The sequence below is a fragment of the Canis lupus genome, chromosome 17 (assembly GCF_011100685.1).
Source record: "Canis lupus familiaris isolate Mischka breed German Shepherd chromosome 17, alternate assembly UU_Cfam_GSD_1.0, whole genome shotgun sequence".
NCBI lineage: Eukaryota > Metazoa > Chordata > Mammalia > Carnivora > Canidae > Canis > Canis lupus.
Window position 1 is genome coordinate 57,874,081 of NC_049238.1, and position 18,375 is coordinate 57,892,455.

The following is an 18,375-nucleotide window of genomic DNA, read 5'->3' on the forward strand; positions in this document are numbered from 1 at the left end:
TGAATAAATGGATAGAATCTTTAAAAAAAAAAAAAAGATTTAAAAGGATGATAGAAATACTCTGTCCTTGAGCTTATTCAGGTTTCCAGTGGGACAGAGTTCTGCTGAGTAGAGCTATCATTTTAAAACTAGAAAGTATTAGACTACTAATATGAAATTTACATCTTACCGCCATTCACAGTTGCCACAGCTTCCTATATCCTATTTGATTCATGTATAATATATATTTTTTAAGATTTTTTTAAAGCTTTTATTTATTCACTCATGACAGAGAGAGAGAGAGAGAGGCAGGGAGAGAAGCAGGCTCCATGCAGGGAGCCCGACACGGGACTTGATCCTGGGTCTCCAGGATCACACCCCAGGCCGAAGGCGGCACTAAACTGCTGGGCCACTGGGGCTGCCCAGATTTTATTTATTTATTCATGAGAGGCAGAGACATAGGCAGAGGGAGAAACAGGCTCCCTCTGGTGAACCTGATGTGGGATTCGATCCCAGAACCCTGAGCCAAAGGCAGCCACTCAACCACTGAGCCCCCCGGGTGCCCCTGATTCATGTATAATATTTCTTTTTTTTTTATTTTTTTATTTTTTTTATTTTTTTTTCATGTATAATATTTCTACAGTAATTTTAAGAATGGCACTTTTCTGCTACTTTTGTTTTATTCTATATGTCTTGAAAGTTTTAAGGACTCCCTATCTACTAACCAGGTGAAAATTTTAGATTGTTTGAAAAAGGGAATCTGTTTAATTCAGGAATTACGGAAAGCCTTGCAGCAGCTCCAAGGAGAATTACAGAGTAAGAGCCAACAGCTTCGTACCCTGGAGACTGAAAAATGTAATGAGATCAGAGCCCATGAGCAACACATTCAACACCTAAACCATAGTCTGAGCCACAAAGAGCAGCTGCTTCAGGTGAGTCTACATAATGGTTTTAACTAAACTGGGCTCGCAGAGCTCTGAAAGTTCCATTCATGTAATTTCAGGATATTAGTCCACTTGTGTTGAGTACCTGTTACATGTAGAGAACTGAGAGGTGGGAACCAGGAGGGTACAAAATAAATAGAAAGTACAATTCACGAACCACAATACTAATCAGCATATGTACAAAATAATAAATATAGATCTGAAAGATTTAAGCAATAAATATTCAGCAAATTAAACATGTCTGTGAACTAGATACTATGCTAGATGCTGGGAAGACAGAAGATACAGCCACTGCTCTCAATCTAGTAGGTGAAGACATCTGTATAGGAATTTCCAGTTACTTATGTGATAAAATGAACATCAGGGAAAATAGGAAACACTGAAGATGACTGTATTTACTTCTACCACTTGCTCTAAGCTTTAGTCCCATTGAATCCCTTATGTTCTGCTGAACGTACAGTTTTTTCCTCATGTGCATGTATTGTGTATACATTTTTTGTCTGATAGAAATACCCATACCACCTCTTCATTGGGGAAACTCCCAGTTCTTTAAGATTTAGAGTAAATGTAATCCCTTTGGGAGATCTTTAGTGACATCTTCAGGCAGGTTTAGACCATGCATCTTGTGGTCCCCCAGTGGCTGGCTATGCAGACATAGCCGTATATGCATGATGTATATATAAATTCATATATGCACACACACATATACACATGTGTACAGTAATTAACAATTTGTATGTCTGTTATGTCTGCTAACCTGTGTTTTCCTGGAGAGTGATCACATTTTGTTTTTTATCCTGAATAACAAATTGCTTGGCAGAGTGTAGGAATTCAATGCATATTAGATAAATGAATAAAAGGAAATATTTTTTGGTCTTGTTAGGAATTTCGGGAGCTCCTGCAGTATCGAGATAAGTCAGACAAAACCCTTGAAGCAAATGAAATGTTGCTTGAGAAACTTCGGCAGCGAATACAAGACCGAGATGTTGCTTTGGAGGTATGTACCTTGATTTTGTTTATGGCACTATGGATTATTCTGTTCACATAGGTACTTAAAAATATGTGTACACTTAATTTACTGCTTTTAGAGTTGGTCTTCCCTTCCTTTATATTTTCATTGTATACGTGTGATCACAATAGTGAATCCTCAGGAGCTTTAGGATCCTTACTTTCCTTGCAGCGGGCTATAGATGAAAAGTTCTCCGCCCTGGAAGAGAAAGAAAAAGAACTGCGTCAATTTCATCTTGCTGTGCGAGAGCGTGATCATGACTTAGAGAGATTGCGTGCTATTCTCTCCTCTAATGAAGCTACCATGCAGGTAAGAGCACAACCTGTCTTGAGATCCTTTTCCCACTTAGATTCTATACCTGAAGTATCAACCCCTTTCCCTCATTATCTGAAAACCAAGATATTTGCTTTATGAGAAAAAAAATACAAAAACAACAAAAATAGCCATCATTATAGATTAGGAAGTAAGAAGTGTTAGTACTTCTGCTGTGGACTTTGTAGGGGGAAGCAGTGAATATGGATTTTCAGACATCCTTCTGATTTGTTTCTAATCCTTGTCAACATCTATATACTTTTACATGAGCATTGCCAGCATACAACTGTTACAGTGTTGTTTTCTCATTAATGCTATATACATATCCTTGTATAGCCACAGTCAGAACACTTGATTATTAGTATTTACTCTGGCTATTTTCGCATATATATTGTAGAGCTTATATATTTAACCATCTGCCACTTCTTTTTTTTTTAATCTTTTTTTTTTTTTTAATTTTTATTTATTTCTGATAGTCACAGAGAGAGAGAGAGAGAGAGACAGAGACATAGGCAGAGGGAGAAGCAGGCTCCATGCACCGGGAGCCCGACGTGGGATTCGATCCCAGGTCTCCAGGATCGCGCCCTGGGCTAAAGGCAGGCGCCAAACCGCTGCGCCACCCAGGGATCCCCCATCTGCCACTTCTGAAAGAAGTCCTTCGCTTCCTATATAGCATAGCCTGCCTCCTCAAAAATACTTCATTTATCATATACATTACATTTATTCTCTAAACAAATTAGCTGAGAGTTTCTAAAACCAAAGAAAAGATTAGTACGGTACTGTTAGATTAGATAATAAGTTTTCTTCTTTTGCAAAAAATTGATAATTTAGGAGATAAAGACGGATCAAGTCTTGTTTATCCTGTGGAGTGTGGGATGGTCCTTTGACTTATTTTTGCTTTCTTTTACTATAGAGTATGGAGAGTCTCCTGAGGGCCAAAGGCCTAGAAGTAGAGCAGTTATCAGCTACCTGTCAAAACCTCCAGTGGCTGAAAGAAGAAAAGGAAACCAAATTTAGCCATTGGCAGAAGGAACAAGAAAGTATCATTCAGCAGTTACAGACATCTCTGCATGACAGGAACAAAGAAGTGGAGGCAAGACTTTAGTTAATTAAAGTCAATTGGTTTGGTGATTACATAATCTCAGTCTTGGATTGGGACTCTTTATGTCTGGGAGGCCAGTGCCCCAAGTCTCAAATTCCATCCTGTGCCTAGGCAAGTCATTGGCTTTCACTGAGACTTTTTTCCTCCACCTTCAACTCAAGGTGATAATTCTCTTTCTCAAATAAGCCATGTGAGAATTAGAACTAAAACACGCACCTATAATATGATAGCTAACTTTTATTAGTGATGGTGCTCATGCTTTTAGGCACTGCTGTAATTGCTTAAAGAATCCTAACTGATTGAATGCAACAAGTCTATGAGGTATATATTATTATCCTCCTTTTACAGACAAGGAAACAGACTTCTAAAATGAAGGAACTTGTCCAAAGTAGCATAGTTCTTAAGTGGCAGAACGAGGAAGCAGTCCAGGCAATGTGGTTCCACAGTTTTAACCACCAGTACTACCTCTAAGTATAGAAGTAGGAACTTTGTCACCATGGTAATCAGTATAGTGTTCATTCTTTTTCAGCTTATCATTTTATGTTTCCCCTATAAAAGTTATACTGGGGAGAAAATAAATAAATGGACTGAATGTCCATTTATTTTCATCTAGTATTAATTATTACATACCCTGAGCAAGCATATGTAATATTTTACCTAGAAAGGGCAAGGGCATACTTGAGAAAACAACATGTAAGTGGCCATTATAAATATTTTTCTTTATTGTTAGTGTTCGTTCATTGAGCGTGTTTTTACAGTCTTCTATGTACCAGATCTGTGCTAGATCTGGGGAAACAAAAGTAAATAAAACATGGTACTTATTCTCCAAAATCCCAAAGGTCTTTCTTCTGTAACAGATTCTTATTAAACCTCTTGATAAGTAGCAGAGGGACTTCTTTCCTCCGAAACTTACACTGTCCCTTCCGTTTCAGGATCTGAGTGCCACCTTGTTCTGTAAGCTTGGACCTGGGCAGAGTGAGGTAGCAGAAGAGCTGTGCCAGCGCCTACAGCGAAAGGAAAGGATGCTACAGGAACTGCTAACCGATCGAAACAAACAAGCAGTGGAACACGAAATAGAGATTCAAGGCCTGCTTCAGTCTATGAGCACCAGGGAGCAGGAGAGCCAAGTAAGGACTAACACACAGACCAGAAGGGTGTCAAGTGCATTTATAGCCAGTCTCTGAATAGGGAGCATTTGAACATTGTAGCATGTGTGTGTCTGTGTGTGTGATTTCACAGTATGTCGTGTTAAGGTTTCTTCCTTAAATCTGTTACCTAGGCGACAGTTTTACATCCATCAGCAGAGCATGCAATATTTTTAGAGCACTTTGCATTGAGAAGGGTGCCTAAACAATACACATGCCCATTAACTGCATTATGTACATTTTTTTCCTTAGTATTCTGATAATTTTGAAAGAAGGGAATATAGGGTTCATGAGTATATGGGTTTTTGATTCTTAATTATTCAAGACTTGAGTGATAGTTTCTATTTCTAGGCAAGGTATGGGAAAATGTACACTTGACATATTTTTTCTTAATTCCTATAAAATCTGAATTATCTTTTTTTTTTTTTAATTTTATTTATTTATGATAGTCATCAGAGAGAGAGAGAGAGAGAGAGGCAGAGACACAGGCAGAGAGAGAAGCAGGCTCCATGCACCGGGAGCCCGACGTGGGATTCGATCCCGGGTCTCCAGGATCGCGTCCTGGGCCAAAGGCAGGCGCCAAACCGCTGCGCTACCCAGGGATTCCCTGAATTATCTTTTTTTTAAAAAAAATATTTATTTGAGAGAGAGAAGGAGCAGGGGGAGGGGCAGAGGGAGAAGCACACTCCTGGCTGAGCAGGGAGCCTGATAACGGGCTCAATCCCAGGACCTTGGGATTATGACTTGAGCTGAAGGCAGACACTTAACCAACTGAGCTACCCAGGTGGCCCTAAAATCTGAATTATCTTAATAGGAAAAAAGATTGTGTTCTTTTCAAAGGCTGTGATGACAAATAATCTTATAGTAACATGGGATATATTAATCTTACAATACTGGTACACAGGTATTTTGACAGTCAGCTCTTTTTTTTTTTTTTTTTAAAGATTTTATCTATTTATTTGAAAGAGAGAGAGTGTGAGCATAACTTGGAGGGAGAAGCAGACTTCCCACTGAGTAGGAACCACCCCCTTCCCCCTTCCAATGCAGGGCTTGATCCCAGGATTGTGACCCAAGCTGAAGGCATATGTTTAACGGACTGAGCTACCCAAGCTCCCGTCAAAAATAAATTTTTAATTTATCCTCATTCCCAGATATCTTACTCCTCAAGGCTAGAGATGTGTGCTGCATTTCAGGGTCCAGTTACTCAGAATCCCCCCAGCCAGTTTTGGGGAGGACTAGATTCTCAGCATTTGCCTTTATTATCTGACCATAATATTCTCTAATGCTTCCTTATATCATGGTATGGTTACAGCCCTCTTTTCTAATCCTCAGGCCCACTGAAGTGAATATACATTTCCTTAGAAACATGTTGCCGTGAGCTGTAGAAATTGCTTCTAGAATAGACCTCACAAAATCACTGAATTATTTGTCTTTGGAAGGAGGCTAACAAAAGTCTTTTCGACGAGTGTTCTTCTTAACCCCTTTGTAACTTGAAGTAACTAGTTTATTTCACCTAGAAAGAAATACTACACACTGCTGATAGTGGAAGCCACTGAAATTACAAAAAGATTGTTTTAACTCAAGAAAGAGAGCAATGGCTGCATTCTTCTAGATCTGCTTTTAAAATTTTACATCAGGAGAAATTCCCCTGGATAGCTTTTTAAAAACAGATTCCCAGGTTTGCTCCTGGGACAGAAATTAGGAGGTATAGGTAGATTCAAGAATTTGCATTTTTTACAAGCTTTCTTCTACAGATTTTTATTCAGGCAAATTAACAATGTACTGTTACCTCTAAAATGGCTGTGTCCAGATCCCTAAAGATCCCAAATTTTACTTACAAATAATGTAAGGTTACTCTTTTATTTCCCTTAGAAATTATGACAAGAGCTTAGCTTCTCATTAAAACAGTAGTCATTGTCCTCAGAAACAATTGGTACTGATAACAGCTAATACAGTTCTGATTCATCATCTTTTACTCCCAGTAATTTTAGTCTTAGTTTATTATTTCCAGATTTTCTGATTAAATGCAGGCTTTCTGTGTGGTAGTGGTCACAAATAATGTTCTAGATCTTTTCCTTATTATGCCATCACTTGCCTTAGAAAACTGGGATTTGAAATTAAATAAATGGAGTTTGGTGGTTTTGAGGTTCAGATTTTCCGGATTGTCTGGTCTGATAAAAAAATGTCTCCATGTAACTGATATATTTAATAAATATATATTGAAGGCCTATGTGCCAGACACTGTTCTGGATGCTTGTGATTCAGCACCAAAGAAAACATCATAGAACCTGCCCTTAGGAAACTTATATCTAGTTGATAGACAATGAGCATAAATTAAATGACAGTAAGTATGTTGTAAAAAAAACTTAGCAGGACAAGGAGAGTTGGGAGTAGAGAAAAGGTTGCTGTTTTAGATAAGATATGCAGAGGAGGCCATTCCGATGAGGTATCATTAGGAAAAGATATGAAGGAATAAACCAAACAAATGTTTGGGTGAAGAACATCCAGGCCAGAGGCACAGGTGTCTGCATAAAGGACATCTGCTCTCCCACAAGGTGGAATCTCCGTATCTTGGTCTGGAAGAGTTCTGGCAGGGCCAACTTCATATTGTTTTATCTGTAATAGATATGTTACACTCCGTTTTTCCAGTGTTCTTCCTTTGAGAAACTTTCTTTCCACTCCTCAGCTATTTTTCCCTGTAAACTGAAAGTAAGGAAATTATTTTGGTGGAGCCCACTGGCTTTTCATAAACCGTTGACTTTTAACGAATAACTTCAGAACACAAATTTTGTTTTATTAGAGTGTCTTCCTAAAAGTATGTTTGATTTCCTTACTAGGCCGCTGCAGGGAAGATGGTGCAAGCCCTTATGGAAAGAAATTCAGAACTACAGGCCCTGCGCCAGTATTTAGGAGGTAAAGACTTCATGGTTTCCCAAGCACTCATCTCTAACCAACCCACAGAAGTCACCTCCAACAGCCCTCGTCTTGGAGAGCAGACTGATCAAGTAAGAATTATATGCTTGTGTAGATGTTCATGCCAACTGCCTTTTCTCTTTATGTGTGAGGCATATGTCTGTTGATTTTAATACCAAATTATATGAGAACATGCCAGGTCCTTGTCGTTGTGATCATGGTTCCTGCACCTTTCTAAATCCCCTGACTCTTCCAATTTTTAGGGTTCAGTGCATATACCCTCCAAAGATGATAGCATTTCCCTGACTGCCAAAGGGGATACCAGTATACCCAGGTCCTCATTAGGTAAGTATCAAATTTAATTTCACTAAGGAACCTTTTGTCTTTTCTTTCTGTAACTCTGTTAACAGGTTTGGCCAAGAATCTCCCTTTTCCTACCTTAATGGAAAAAAATAAGTTTAGATTTCCCTGAAAGGCTGAAGACATGTCTATTCTAAAAAGAACTGCCCCAGGGATCCCTGGGTGGCACAGCGGTTTGGTGCCTGCCTTTGGCCCAGGGCGCGATCCTGGAGACCCGGGATCGAATCCCACATCGGGCTCCCTGCATGGAGCCTGCTTCTCCCTCTGCCTATGTCTCTGCCTCTCTCTCTCTCTGTGTGACTATCATGAATAAATAAATAAAATCTTGAAAGAAAGAAAGAAAGAAAGGAAGGAAGGAAGGAAGGAAGGAAGGAAGGAAGGAAGGAAGAAGGAAGAAAAGAAAGAACAAAGCAACATCCACGCCCTCCGACTCCCAGCCTCCCTCCCTCCCCCCACTCCCTCCCCCAGCACCCCTCCCTCCCCCCACCCACCCCCCGCCCTCCCTCCCATCCCCGACCCTCCTCCGAAAGAAAGGAAGAAAGGAAGAAAGGAAGAAAGAAAGAAAGAACTGCCCTTATCTTATATCTTACGTTGAATTGAGACTGTTGTTCTGGGTATACAGTTTGGCCCCCCAAAATTGCCTCCCAATTATTCTTTCCAGGTAGCTTTGCAGAGGCTCAGAAATGCAGGAGGTAGTGTTTCCAAACCTACACAACAGGACCATGGGGCTGACACCTTCTCCTGGGTATCTTTCAAGCAGGCCAGGGCTACTCACGGTAACTTGATGTAATCTGCATTACAGTGTTGAGAGGGGGAGGCAGTGTACTGGGCAGGATCATAGCCATCTAAGAGATGGTTGTATGCTTTGAACTCCCTAAAAACAAACTCTCTACTATACATAGTAGGAGCAAAACTTAAATGAGTCCTGGGGATTATTAAAGTCCCTGAATTTCACAGAGCAAAAGTTTGGGATCTAGGGTTGCATTAAGGAAGAGATATACCCAGTGAGTTCTAGAAATGAAGCTCACCATCAATGAAGTGGTGATTATAGTACTATATAAGAAAGGTAGTGGACTTGGAGAATTAATTTATAATTTGTTAATGATATTAAGAATGTAAAGGGGTACCTGGGTGGCTTAGTTGGTTAAACAGCTGACTAGATTTCAGCTCAGGTCTTGATCTTGGGCGGTCATGAGTTCAAGCCCTGTGTTGGGCTCCATAGTACCTACTTAAAAAAAAAAAAAAAAGAATATAAAAACTTTGTGTCAGTGTTATAGTGTAAGGTATTCTGGAATTCCATAGATAAGTCATGCAAGTAGTTATTTTTTAGTAGGAAAACTGTCTCAAAGAGTAAAGAATGCTGGATTTGTTTAATTTACTTCCTATGCACCTCTTTTCAGAAAGTATCTTTCTGCAATTTTTTATTTTGCAAATTTCAATCTTCTAGAAAAGTAAAAATAATGGTGAATACTCAAATACACTTTTTTCCATATGCACTTTTATTAAGATTCACCACCTATTATTTTGCCACATTTGCATTATGTCTTTACATGTACACACACACATGTTTTTTTCTAAGCCATTTAAAAATTACTTAGATATAACACTTCATTTCTAAATACTTCATTATGTATTTCCTAAAAGCAAGGCCATTCTCATACATAACTAATTCTCATATTCAGGAAATTTATCCTTGGTATAGTCCTGACACCTAATGTACAGTCATATCCAGAGTTCCTATTGTCCCAGAAATGTTCCCGATGGCTGTGTCTCCCCCTCCAAGACCATAAATGCATTTAGTTGTCATGTCTCATTAGTCTCCTTTAGCCTAGAACAGTTTTCTAGCCTTTTTTGTGTTTTTTGACATTGGCATTTTTTTTTAAAGATTTTATTTATTCATGAGAGAGACAGGCAGATACATAGGCAGAGAGAGAAGCAGGCTTCATGCAGGGAGCCTGATGTGGGACTTGATCCGGGGTCTCCAGGATCATGCCCTGGGCTGAAGGCAAACACTCAACCCCTGAGCCACCCAGGTATCACAGCATTGGCATTTTTGAAAACTCTGGGCCAGCTAATGGCCCTCAGTCTGGCTCTGATTGTTCCTCATGATTCAATTCAAGTTAAACATTTTTGGCAAGGATACTAAAAGGTGGGACGTCTGGGTGGCTCAGCGGTTGAGTGTCTGCCTTTGGCTCAGGGCATGATCCTGGAGACCCCGGACCAAGTCCCACATCGGGCTTGCTGCATGGAGCCTGCTTCTCCCTCTATGTCTCTGCTTCTCTCTCTGTGTCTCTCATGAATAAATAAATAAAATCTTTAAAAGGATACTAAAGGCTGAGGTCTTTCTGAGTGCACTACAGCAGGGGAATACGTGATGGCGGTTTGTATTATCCTTGGCTACGATTACATCTGCCACACCTCTCCATTCTGAAGGCTCATGTCTCCTTCTGTGTTTAGACCCTCCAGCTAACATCCTGAGAGGCTGACATTTTCCTCACAGCCCAGGAGTTCTAGGCATCCTTTCAGCCTTGCCCAAACTAGCTGTTATGTTGGTAGTTTAAAAAAGGGACTTCTCTTTCTAAAATTTCTTCCTTGTTTATAAGCATCTGTTCTTTCATAAAGAGCTGCCCTTTCCTTATTATTCCCCACACTCTCATTTTTTTTATATCAATGTGTTCTAACATTCCTTTTTTTTTTAAAAAAAAATCATTTTATTATTTGTTTCTGTCATTATTCCATCTGATACCCCAAGTACCCTCGATTTGGCCAGTTGGAGCCCTCTCAAGCTGCTCCTCTGTCCTTTTGCTGTTTCTCCATCCGTTTTTCAGCACTTCCATACTTGTTGGCACAGTGAAATGTTCTGTGATCACCTTTCACTTTCCTTGCCTCAGCCCTGGAACTGTCCGTTACTTCAGGGAGCCCTGGTTCCTTTAAGTGGTTAATGATAGTTAGGTACTAATATCTGGGCATAAGATAGGTTCGTAGCCACAAGTATGTCATTTGCTTCTAGGCCCTTTTAAGTGAACAGAGCCAAGGGATGTGTGTGCATGTGTGTGTATTTGATCCTGATTTCTCTAATTCTAATTTAACAAACAGGTTTTTTCTTTGCCTTATTTTGTATTTGTATTTGCCTTTTTTTGACATCAAGAAACCTGTTATGTCTAACATCAATATATTTACCCATTTGCACAATACACAAAAGTAGGTTGGAATTGCTACATGAATACCACTGTCAACAGTAAATCTATTAAATAATGTTTTAAGATTTCTTTTTATTATTATTTTTTAATCCTTAGACTATTTCCCACTGCGGTCATACAGTTAGAATAGTGAGTTCAAAAAATTACTTGGATTAATTTTTTTAATTTTCTGGATGCTTATATTGTCTATTTGCATATTATAGGTTCATTTATTTATGTTAACATTCAGTTTTAGGCTTTTTCTTCCCCATTATTGCTGAACTAACTTTGCACATTAAAAATAAAACATTAACATGGTTCACAACTCAAATATATAAAAAAGTATGCTCAGAAGATCCATAAACTTCCATAACATTCCTCCAGTTTTGGGTGCCTGGGTGGCTCAGTGGTGAGTGTCTGCCTTCAGTTCAGGTCGTGATCCTGGGGTCCTGGGATCGAGTCCTGCATTGGGAATCCCGTGGGGAGCATGCTTCTCCCTCTCCCTATGTCTCTGCCTCTCTCTCTGTGTCTCTCATGAATAAATAAATAAAATCCTAAAAAAAAAAAAAAAAAAAAAGCATTGCTCCAGTTTTCACCCCTCCCTCGAAGACATCCAATTTCATTTCTGGGTTATCCTTCATTTCTTTTTGCAAAGTGAGAAAGCAGTCCTATGTCTGTATGTAATATGTGTGTGTTCTTTCCTAATATAAAACATACTACACTAGATGTCTTCTTCTGTACCCAACTTGTTTCACTTAATATATTTTAGAAATTATTCCATATCATAAAGAGTTTCGTCATTCTTTTTTACAGTTGTATGTAATACTTCATTGCATGTATATACTGTGGTTTATTCAGTCTTCTTTTTATAGTCATGTGGTTCGATTGCTATGGTTTGCTATTACAGGTAATGCTACAAAGAACAACCTGTGTGTATATTTTTGTTGTCTTTATGAGATTGTGTATTTGGACTCAGTTCATCAGAAACAAGGCAGCAGAAGTCATATGATGTTCTAGTGATTAAAACTAGTGCTGTGTGTTCATTTTTAGGAGACCAGGATACAGTTGCAGGGCTGGAAAAAGAACTGAGTAATGCCAAAGAGGAGCTTGAGCTCATGGCTAAGAAAGAACGAGAAAGTCGGGTGAGTGTTCTATTCTAGTAAGGCTAATTTCTAAATTCTTGTTATTTTCTTTCAAAATAGTTTATATAGAAAAGAGTACAGCTGTCCAAGTATAACACCTAGGCCCAAATGCAAAGTAAGGCTTTTTTTTTTTTTCTTTCTGGAGAAAAATAGAATTGCTTTATGTATACATTTTCTCAAAAGATGCTCTTAATGTTTATAAATGGAGACCATTAAGTTTTTAAGTCTGAAAAGACAAATGCCAATTGGCCCATTGCTGGTTGGAATAATTGTAATGGACTTGTGAAAAAATGAGATACTATATAATTGCTGCTTGGAAGTATGACGTTAGAATCCATGAAATTAGTATTAGAAACATGGAATAGAAGAATTTGGGGGATGATCAATGATGTTCATTGAGTTCTTGCTATATGCACTGCACTGTACTGGGTAGTTAGATTAGCACTAAGGCTTAAGCTCTGCAAAATAAGTGGTATTGGCCCTACTTACAGATGAAGAAGGTGAAACACTGATTTTTTATTTATTTATTTTTTAACATTGAGATGGGAAGGAGCGCCTGCGTGGCTCAGTCAAATAAGCATCTGACTCTTGATTCCAGCTCAGTCAGAATCTTAGGGGCATGAGATTGCAGATTTCTTTCTCTCCCTCTCCCCCACTTGCTTATGCAAGCTCTCTCAAAACAAAACAAAACAAAACAAAACCCTAGAGGTGGGGAATTGTCATAGAACTAAGACATACCAAAGCTGATTTAAATTCAGGTCTTTTGTGATTTAAAATAATTGGTAAGAAGCCCTTACTTGGAGCAGATCATTTTCCCATTATGTTGTATTTCTAGCAATAGAATTTTCATGGGCTCCTGCATTAAGTTTACTTGGCTTCTCAGATTTGTTCCACCTCATTGCCAGAATGAGATCTATCATATAAAACCTGTTTTCATATTTGTGGTAAAATTGTCTTATTGTACCTCTTAATTTCTCTTATTACTGTATTTCTTCTTACAACCAGACTCCTGTTATATGACTCAAGTTTTGAGGTTATGAAATTGTGTGTTGTTTTAAAAATACCAGTTTTAAAAATCCCCTAGTTCCTCTCCTACTTTTGGGTTCCACCCTAGCATTATCTGATTACTCAATGTCAGATATTTCAGTTTCCATATGGCATTCCTGTCTTTCTCATATATGCTTGTTTCAGAGTAATGTTAACTTTTTGGCTCTGTCCTGTTTGGGGGAATCATAAAATTAAGACTATGTATAGTTGTTTTGAGTGAGTTGTATTTAGTTATATTGCTTAACTTTTATGTTCTTAATCAATCACCAACCTCTCAGTTTGATGCCATATATTCATTATCACATTCTGATATTAGATATATGCCAAAAGCCATGTGGGTTTTCCTGAATTTTTAAACATTCCTTCTACCACCTTGAAATAATAGTAATAGTGGTAGTAACAGTTATCATTCACTCTTTGCCTGCCAGCCACTTTTAAATACATTTTTTCTATTCTCACATAGCCCTGAAATGTAGGTATTATTTCTGTTTTACAGTTGAGAAAACTGAAGCTCAGTTTAAATGTCGTGTAGGAAGATTATGCCAAGATTTAAAGCCCAAAACCCTTGTCTGCTTGACTGTAGACCTTTATCATGCTGCAATGTTTTCTTCTTCATGTTTGAATTTTTCTTATATGGGGCAAATACCTGGCTATATAATGGTAGAGGTCTCTGAAGGGAGCCTAATAGGTAACACTCCTTTTTTCATACCCAAGATCCAAACAAACTGAGAAATAAAACAACGTAGTGGCAGATAGTTTGGTATTTTATCAACTGCATTACTGATAAAGGCTTAAGTAGAGAACTTAATGCAAGAACCAAGGGGCCCTTTAGCCAAGCCCCAGAATTAGGTAGACTTATCTACCCTAGTCGCAGACAACATTGGGCCTCTGCAGACCATTCTGCATGATGAGAAAGAGCCTGCCCTTGGAGAAGCAGTGGCAAAAAACAGGCTTCCTGCAGGCAGGTGCCTCCAAAAGAAGAAGAAAGATGGAGTGGTGTCAAGCCTGCCTGGTTTCTTCTTCCCCAATATACCATTAAGATAAGCCCCTTTACCTGCCTGGGGCTGAGTAAAGGGATGGAGAAAGGTGAGGAGTAATACTAACTGAGGTCTTTCAACAGGGAAGAGTAAATGAGGAGAAGCATTTCTTCCTAATGCACCACAGGAGCCCAGAGCATCAAATAACTTTGTGTAGTTATAAATCATCACCAGCTCACAGAATAAACTGTCAGCATTGATGGAATTCAAAGTAAAATTCTTACTGCTTATGACTTACATGTTATATCTTAAAGAAAGAGGTGCTGCTTTCTTTAGGAAGCTTGGCTATACCTTAAACCAACTGTATGTCATCTGTCTTCCTTGTCACACCAATTTCTTTAATTATCTCAAAATATAGTTCCTTATGGTGTGTACTTACAAATAACTTGCTATTACCATAAAGAATACATGGATGTGTAGAATCTACAGGGCATTATAACCTCGTGTTCTGAGTCTGCTTCCTTGAGTTTACATTCTGAATCTCCCACTTCCTAGCTCTGGGACTTTGAACAGGTTTTCTTGATTTCTCTGCCTTAGTCACTTCATCTGTTTACTGGGGAATAGAAGAGTAGTGATTCAGTTGTTGGGAGGATTGACTCATCTACTAATGGTGACCAATTTTTTTAAGTAGCAGAATAAACTCATTAATTAAACATTTGATATGTTTGATAGTGCTAATTAAAAAAGTGCTACCATTACAGCTTCCCATTAAACACCCTTTGGTACCACACTATGTGGTTTATTGATCTGATCCAGTAGAACACTACTTGTCTTCTAGTTGGCACTTGCATTACTGGCTGATGGTGAAGTATGGAAAAACTTTGACCTTGGTATTCAGAAGTAATTGTGACATATACTGTGTCTTCTACCTACTGACTTCAGGATTTCTTCTCTCAACAGATGGAACTTTCTGCACTACAGTCCATGGTGGCCGTGCAAGAGGAAGAGCTGCAGGTGCAGGCTGCTGACATGGAATCCCTGACCAGGAATATACAGATTAAAGAAGACCTCATAAAGGTTTTTCAAAGCTTTTTAAAGATCATTGAAAATGACTATAGCTCAGAATACCTGTGGGTCATCTTCAAACATTTGTATATTTTGAGTCCCTTGGCCAGTCCTTATTTCCTTGATGTGCTGTCAGATTGAGCCTTTTAATATCACCGTATTTTTGACTAGTATTAGAGTTGCTGAGATTTCATAAAGAATATATTATTTCATATGGCTTATCAATATTCCACTTGGAAATATGGTAGACTATTTGTTCCTTTGCTGCTCTGCCAAATAGCAGGTTACAATTCCGAGAGCAGGAGTCACATGCTCCACTGACTGAGCCAGTCAGGCACCCCGTGGATTTATTACTAGCTTTTTTTTCTTGACTTTTAGGACCTGCAGATGCAACTGGTTGATCCTGAAGATATACCAGCTATGGAACGCCTGACCCAAGAGGTCTTACTTCTTCGGGAAAAAGTTGCTTCAGTAGAATCACAGGGTCAGGAAACGTTAGGAAATCGAAGACAACAAGTAAGCTGTTAGAATATAAACTTTATTTTTACTGTGACACAAACAGTGGAAAAGCTGTCAATCTCAGTTATCTCTGAAGGGGTCTGTTGATGGGATTCCATAGAGAATTTGTGCTCTAAAGTTTCCTGCCTTGGTCTGGAGCAGCAATTGGTACCTTAACTATTTGTAATTCCTTTGTAGCTACTACCCTTTAGCTGACCTTCCTTCAGTGCCAGATGTCTGAAAAAGACCTACTTGCCTCTACTCCCTGTCTCTGTTATTATCTCTCTCACTAACTACTCATTTCTCTCTAATCCTGGCTTTAACTCAAGCAGTTCACTTAAAGTGCTGCTGATTGTGTACTGTCATAGCTCATTTTCTTTACAGCATTTCCTGTAGCTCACTGATACACGTCTATGACTGTTGGGGTCTCCTCCACCCACTAGGTAATAAGTTTATCCCTAGAACAGAGCCTGGCAGTTGGAATGTGTTCGATAAATATTGAATGAATGAATGAAGAATATGAGTAAGTCCAGCTGTATGTCTCCTTCTGGCCCTTCCTCTCTTTCCCTTCCACTCCCTTTTCTTAGCCTCTTTCCTGTGCTTCTGAATTCTCTCTCCTCTTTCTTCTTCTTGCTTCTGTGTTTAATTTCTGCCCTGTATAGTTTTAAAGATTAAAAAAAGAATGTGACAATGATTTGAAAACTGTAAAATATAATAGAACGTTAAGCAAGTAGTAAGATAGCTTTTTTGGTCATGGTGCATGTGAACAGATTTCCTTTGACTAATTTCTCGGGATCCACTGTGGCTTCAGGTCTCATGTCTCTGCATATTGCTTCTGTTCTTTCCTCAGTTGCTGCTAATGCTCGAAGGGCTGGTGGATGAACGGAGTCGGCTCAATGAAGCTTTACAAGCAGAGAGACAGCTGTACAGCAGCCTGGTGAAGTTCCATGCCCATCCAGAGAGGTAGGAGACTGACGGCAATGTTTATCCTTCTATTCCTCTTTAGGTGCAGGTGCTTATGACCTCAGAGCAGTGAGTAAGAAAGGCAGAGACAATTACTAGTGCTACTCCATTTGTCGTTTGTTGTATGGGGGTCACTCTGAACCTAAGTCTTGAGTCTTGAATCTTGAATAGGGCCTATCTCACATAGCTACACAGAGATCAAACGAGAAGACTTGTCAGGTGACTAAAATACTGCCTTGTGTGTATGTATAGTAAGCACTCCATGTATTCCCCTTTCCTTCCTCTGTCCCATGTCCTGGGAAAGGCTGTTCCATTCTAAGAGTAAGAATATAAAGGATATTGATACTCACTGAGTATCACTGAAGAAAATATATTTACCATGATGGCTAATATCAACCCAGGATCACTGATAGTAATCATGATCAGTGTATATGCTTGCACTTCCTGCTTTTCAGTCACATATATTATATTGTTCTGGTTCATTTCATATTCCCTTTATTTTTTTTTTTCTTTCTGCCTTCACTCTTGTCCCTTTTTCTCTTTCCTAATTTTTATTCTTTTACTATTCAGTTTCTTCTGGTTGTTGGTTTGTTCAGTTTAAGCATTGTGTATCTTTTTACTTCAGGAAAATGAAAGCAGAGCAAAGGTGTGATAAGACAACTTGATTTTATTACTTATTAAAGACTCTCTGGATTTTTAGTCTCTCTGAACTGGATTCCTTTTTAGAACTGTCCATTTTGGTGATCAAACGAGAGAACACAGATCTTCAAGAGCAGTCCTCCTTTGTTCAGAGTTGCTTCAGCTTGCATTTAGTTTTTCCTGGGCTTTGGTTTTTCAGAAACTAATATTTATAGTCACAAAGTGAAATTTCCCTTATGTTGGCTATAGGGGTATGAGATAAGTCTGAGGAACTATAATTTAAGTGACATTGGGCCACAATCTAGCATAAAAATGAAAGCTTTAAAGAAAGGATCAGGCTTTGCTAATATGTCAGCAGTGAAGGATAACAACACCAAAACAAAGACAGCATTCAATTATTGTGTCCTAGAAAGTGTCTTTGAGAAAGTCTCATGGCTCTTTGAAGTATATGTAGACTCATAGCAATCAGTAGCTAATCCATCTTCCTTCCTTGTGGCATGTTTACTCAGCTCTGAGAGAGACCGAACTCTGCAGGTGGAACTAGAAGGGGCCCAGGTGATACGTGGTCGGCTAGAAGAAGTTCTTGGAAGAAGCCTGGAGCGCTTAAGCAGGCTGGAGACCCTGGCTGCCATTGGAGGTGGGGAACTGGAAAGTGTGCGAGTTCGTCACAAGCATGCCTTCTGAGCACTGCAGCCCAGGATGGAAAACCTTGTTTGCACTAACCTGAGAGCCCTGTCTGACTCTGGCAGAATTCAATGGTGACTTGCTAATGGTAGAACGATTACAAGTAGCATCAACTACAAAGTGAAACTCACCTTAGTCTACCTGTATGGCACTGTACATATCTATCTCTGAGTTAAATGGTGGAGGTTACAAAGTATATGTGCACCTTTTAAATCATTCCATTTCAGCTTTCTCACCCATACTCACTCTTTTCCCTGGCCCCTCCTTGTTCCCTCATCTCTTTCCATGGGCCAATAAAGTTTATTCCTCTCCTGCTCTCACTGTCCATTTCATATGTTCCAGATCATGTCATAAATGCATGCGTGTGTATTTTTGCCATCAGTCAACTCCTGCTCTATGAGTGAGAAAATTTTTTTA

At 39.0% G+C, this 18,375-nt stretch overlaps 1 protein-coding gene across 18 annotated transcripts in view; it reads left to right on the top strand.

The window, feature by feature from the left end:
• PDE4DIPP2 (phosphodiesterase 4D interacting protein) overlaps positions 1–18,375 on the top strand; it is a 224,251-nt gene that overhangs the window by 151,324 nt on the left and 54,552 nt on the right. For all 18 annotated transcript variants that reach the window (XR_005372682.1, XM_038561938.1, XM_038561936.1 and 15 more), the window contains 12 exons: positions 753–911; positions 1,807–1,920; positions 2,104–2,241; positions 3,158–3,337; positions 4,279–4,473; positions 7,329–7,496; positions 7,668–7,749; positions 11,994–12,085; positions 15,070–15,186; positions 15,553–15,690; positions 16,523–16,635; positions 17,784–17,911. Coding sequence is in view for 17 of the 18 variants with exons in the window: in XM_038561938.1 (XP_038417866.1) it covers positions 753–911; positions 1,807–1,920; positions 2,104–2,241; positions 3,158–3,337; positions 4,279–4,473; positions 7,329–7,496; positions 7,668–7,749; positions 11,994–12,085; positions 15,070–15,186; positions 15,553–15,690; positions 16,523–16,635; positions 17,784–17,911 (1,624 nt within the window). In the remaining variant the exon portion in view is untranslated. The remainder of the gene's footprint in view (positions 1–752; positions 912–1,806; positions 1,921–2,103; positions 2,242–3,157; positions 3,338–4,278; positions 4,474–7,328; positions 7,497–7,667; positions 7,750–11,993; positions 12,086–15,069; positions 15,187–15,552; positions 15,691–16,522; positions 16,636–17,783; positions 17,912–18,375) is intronic.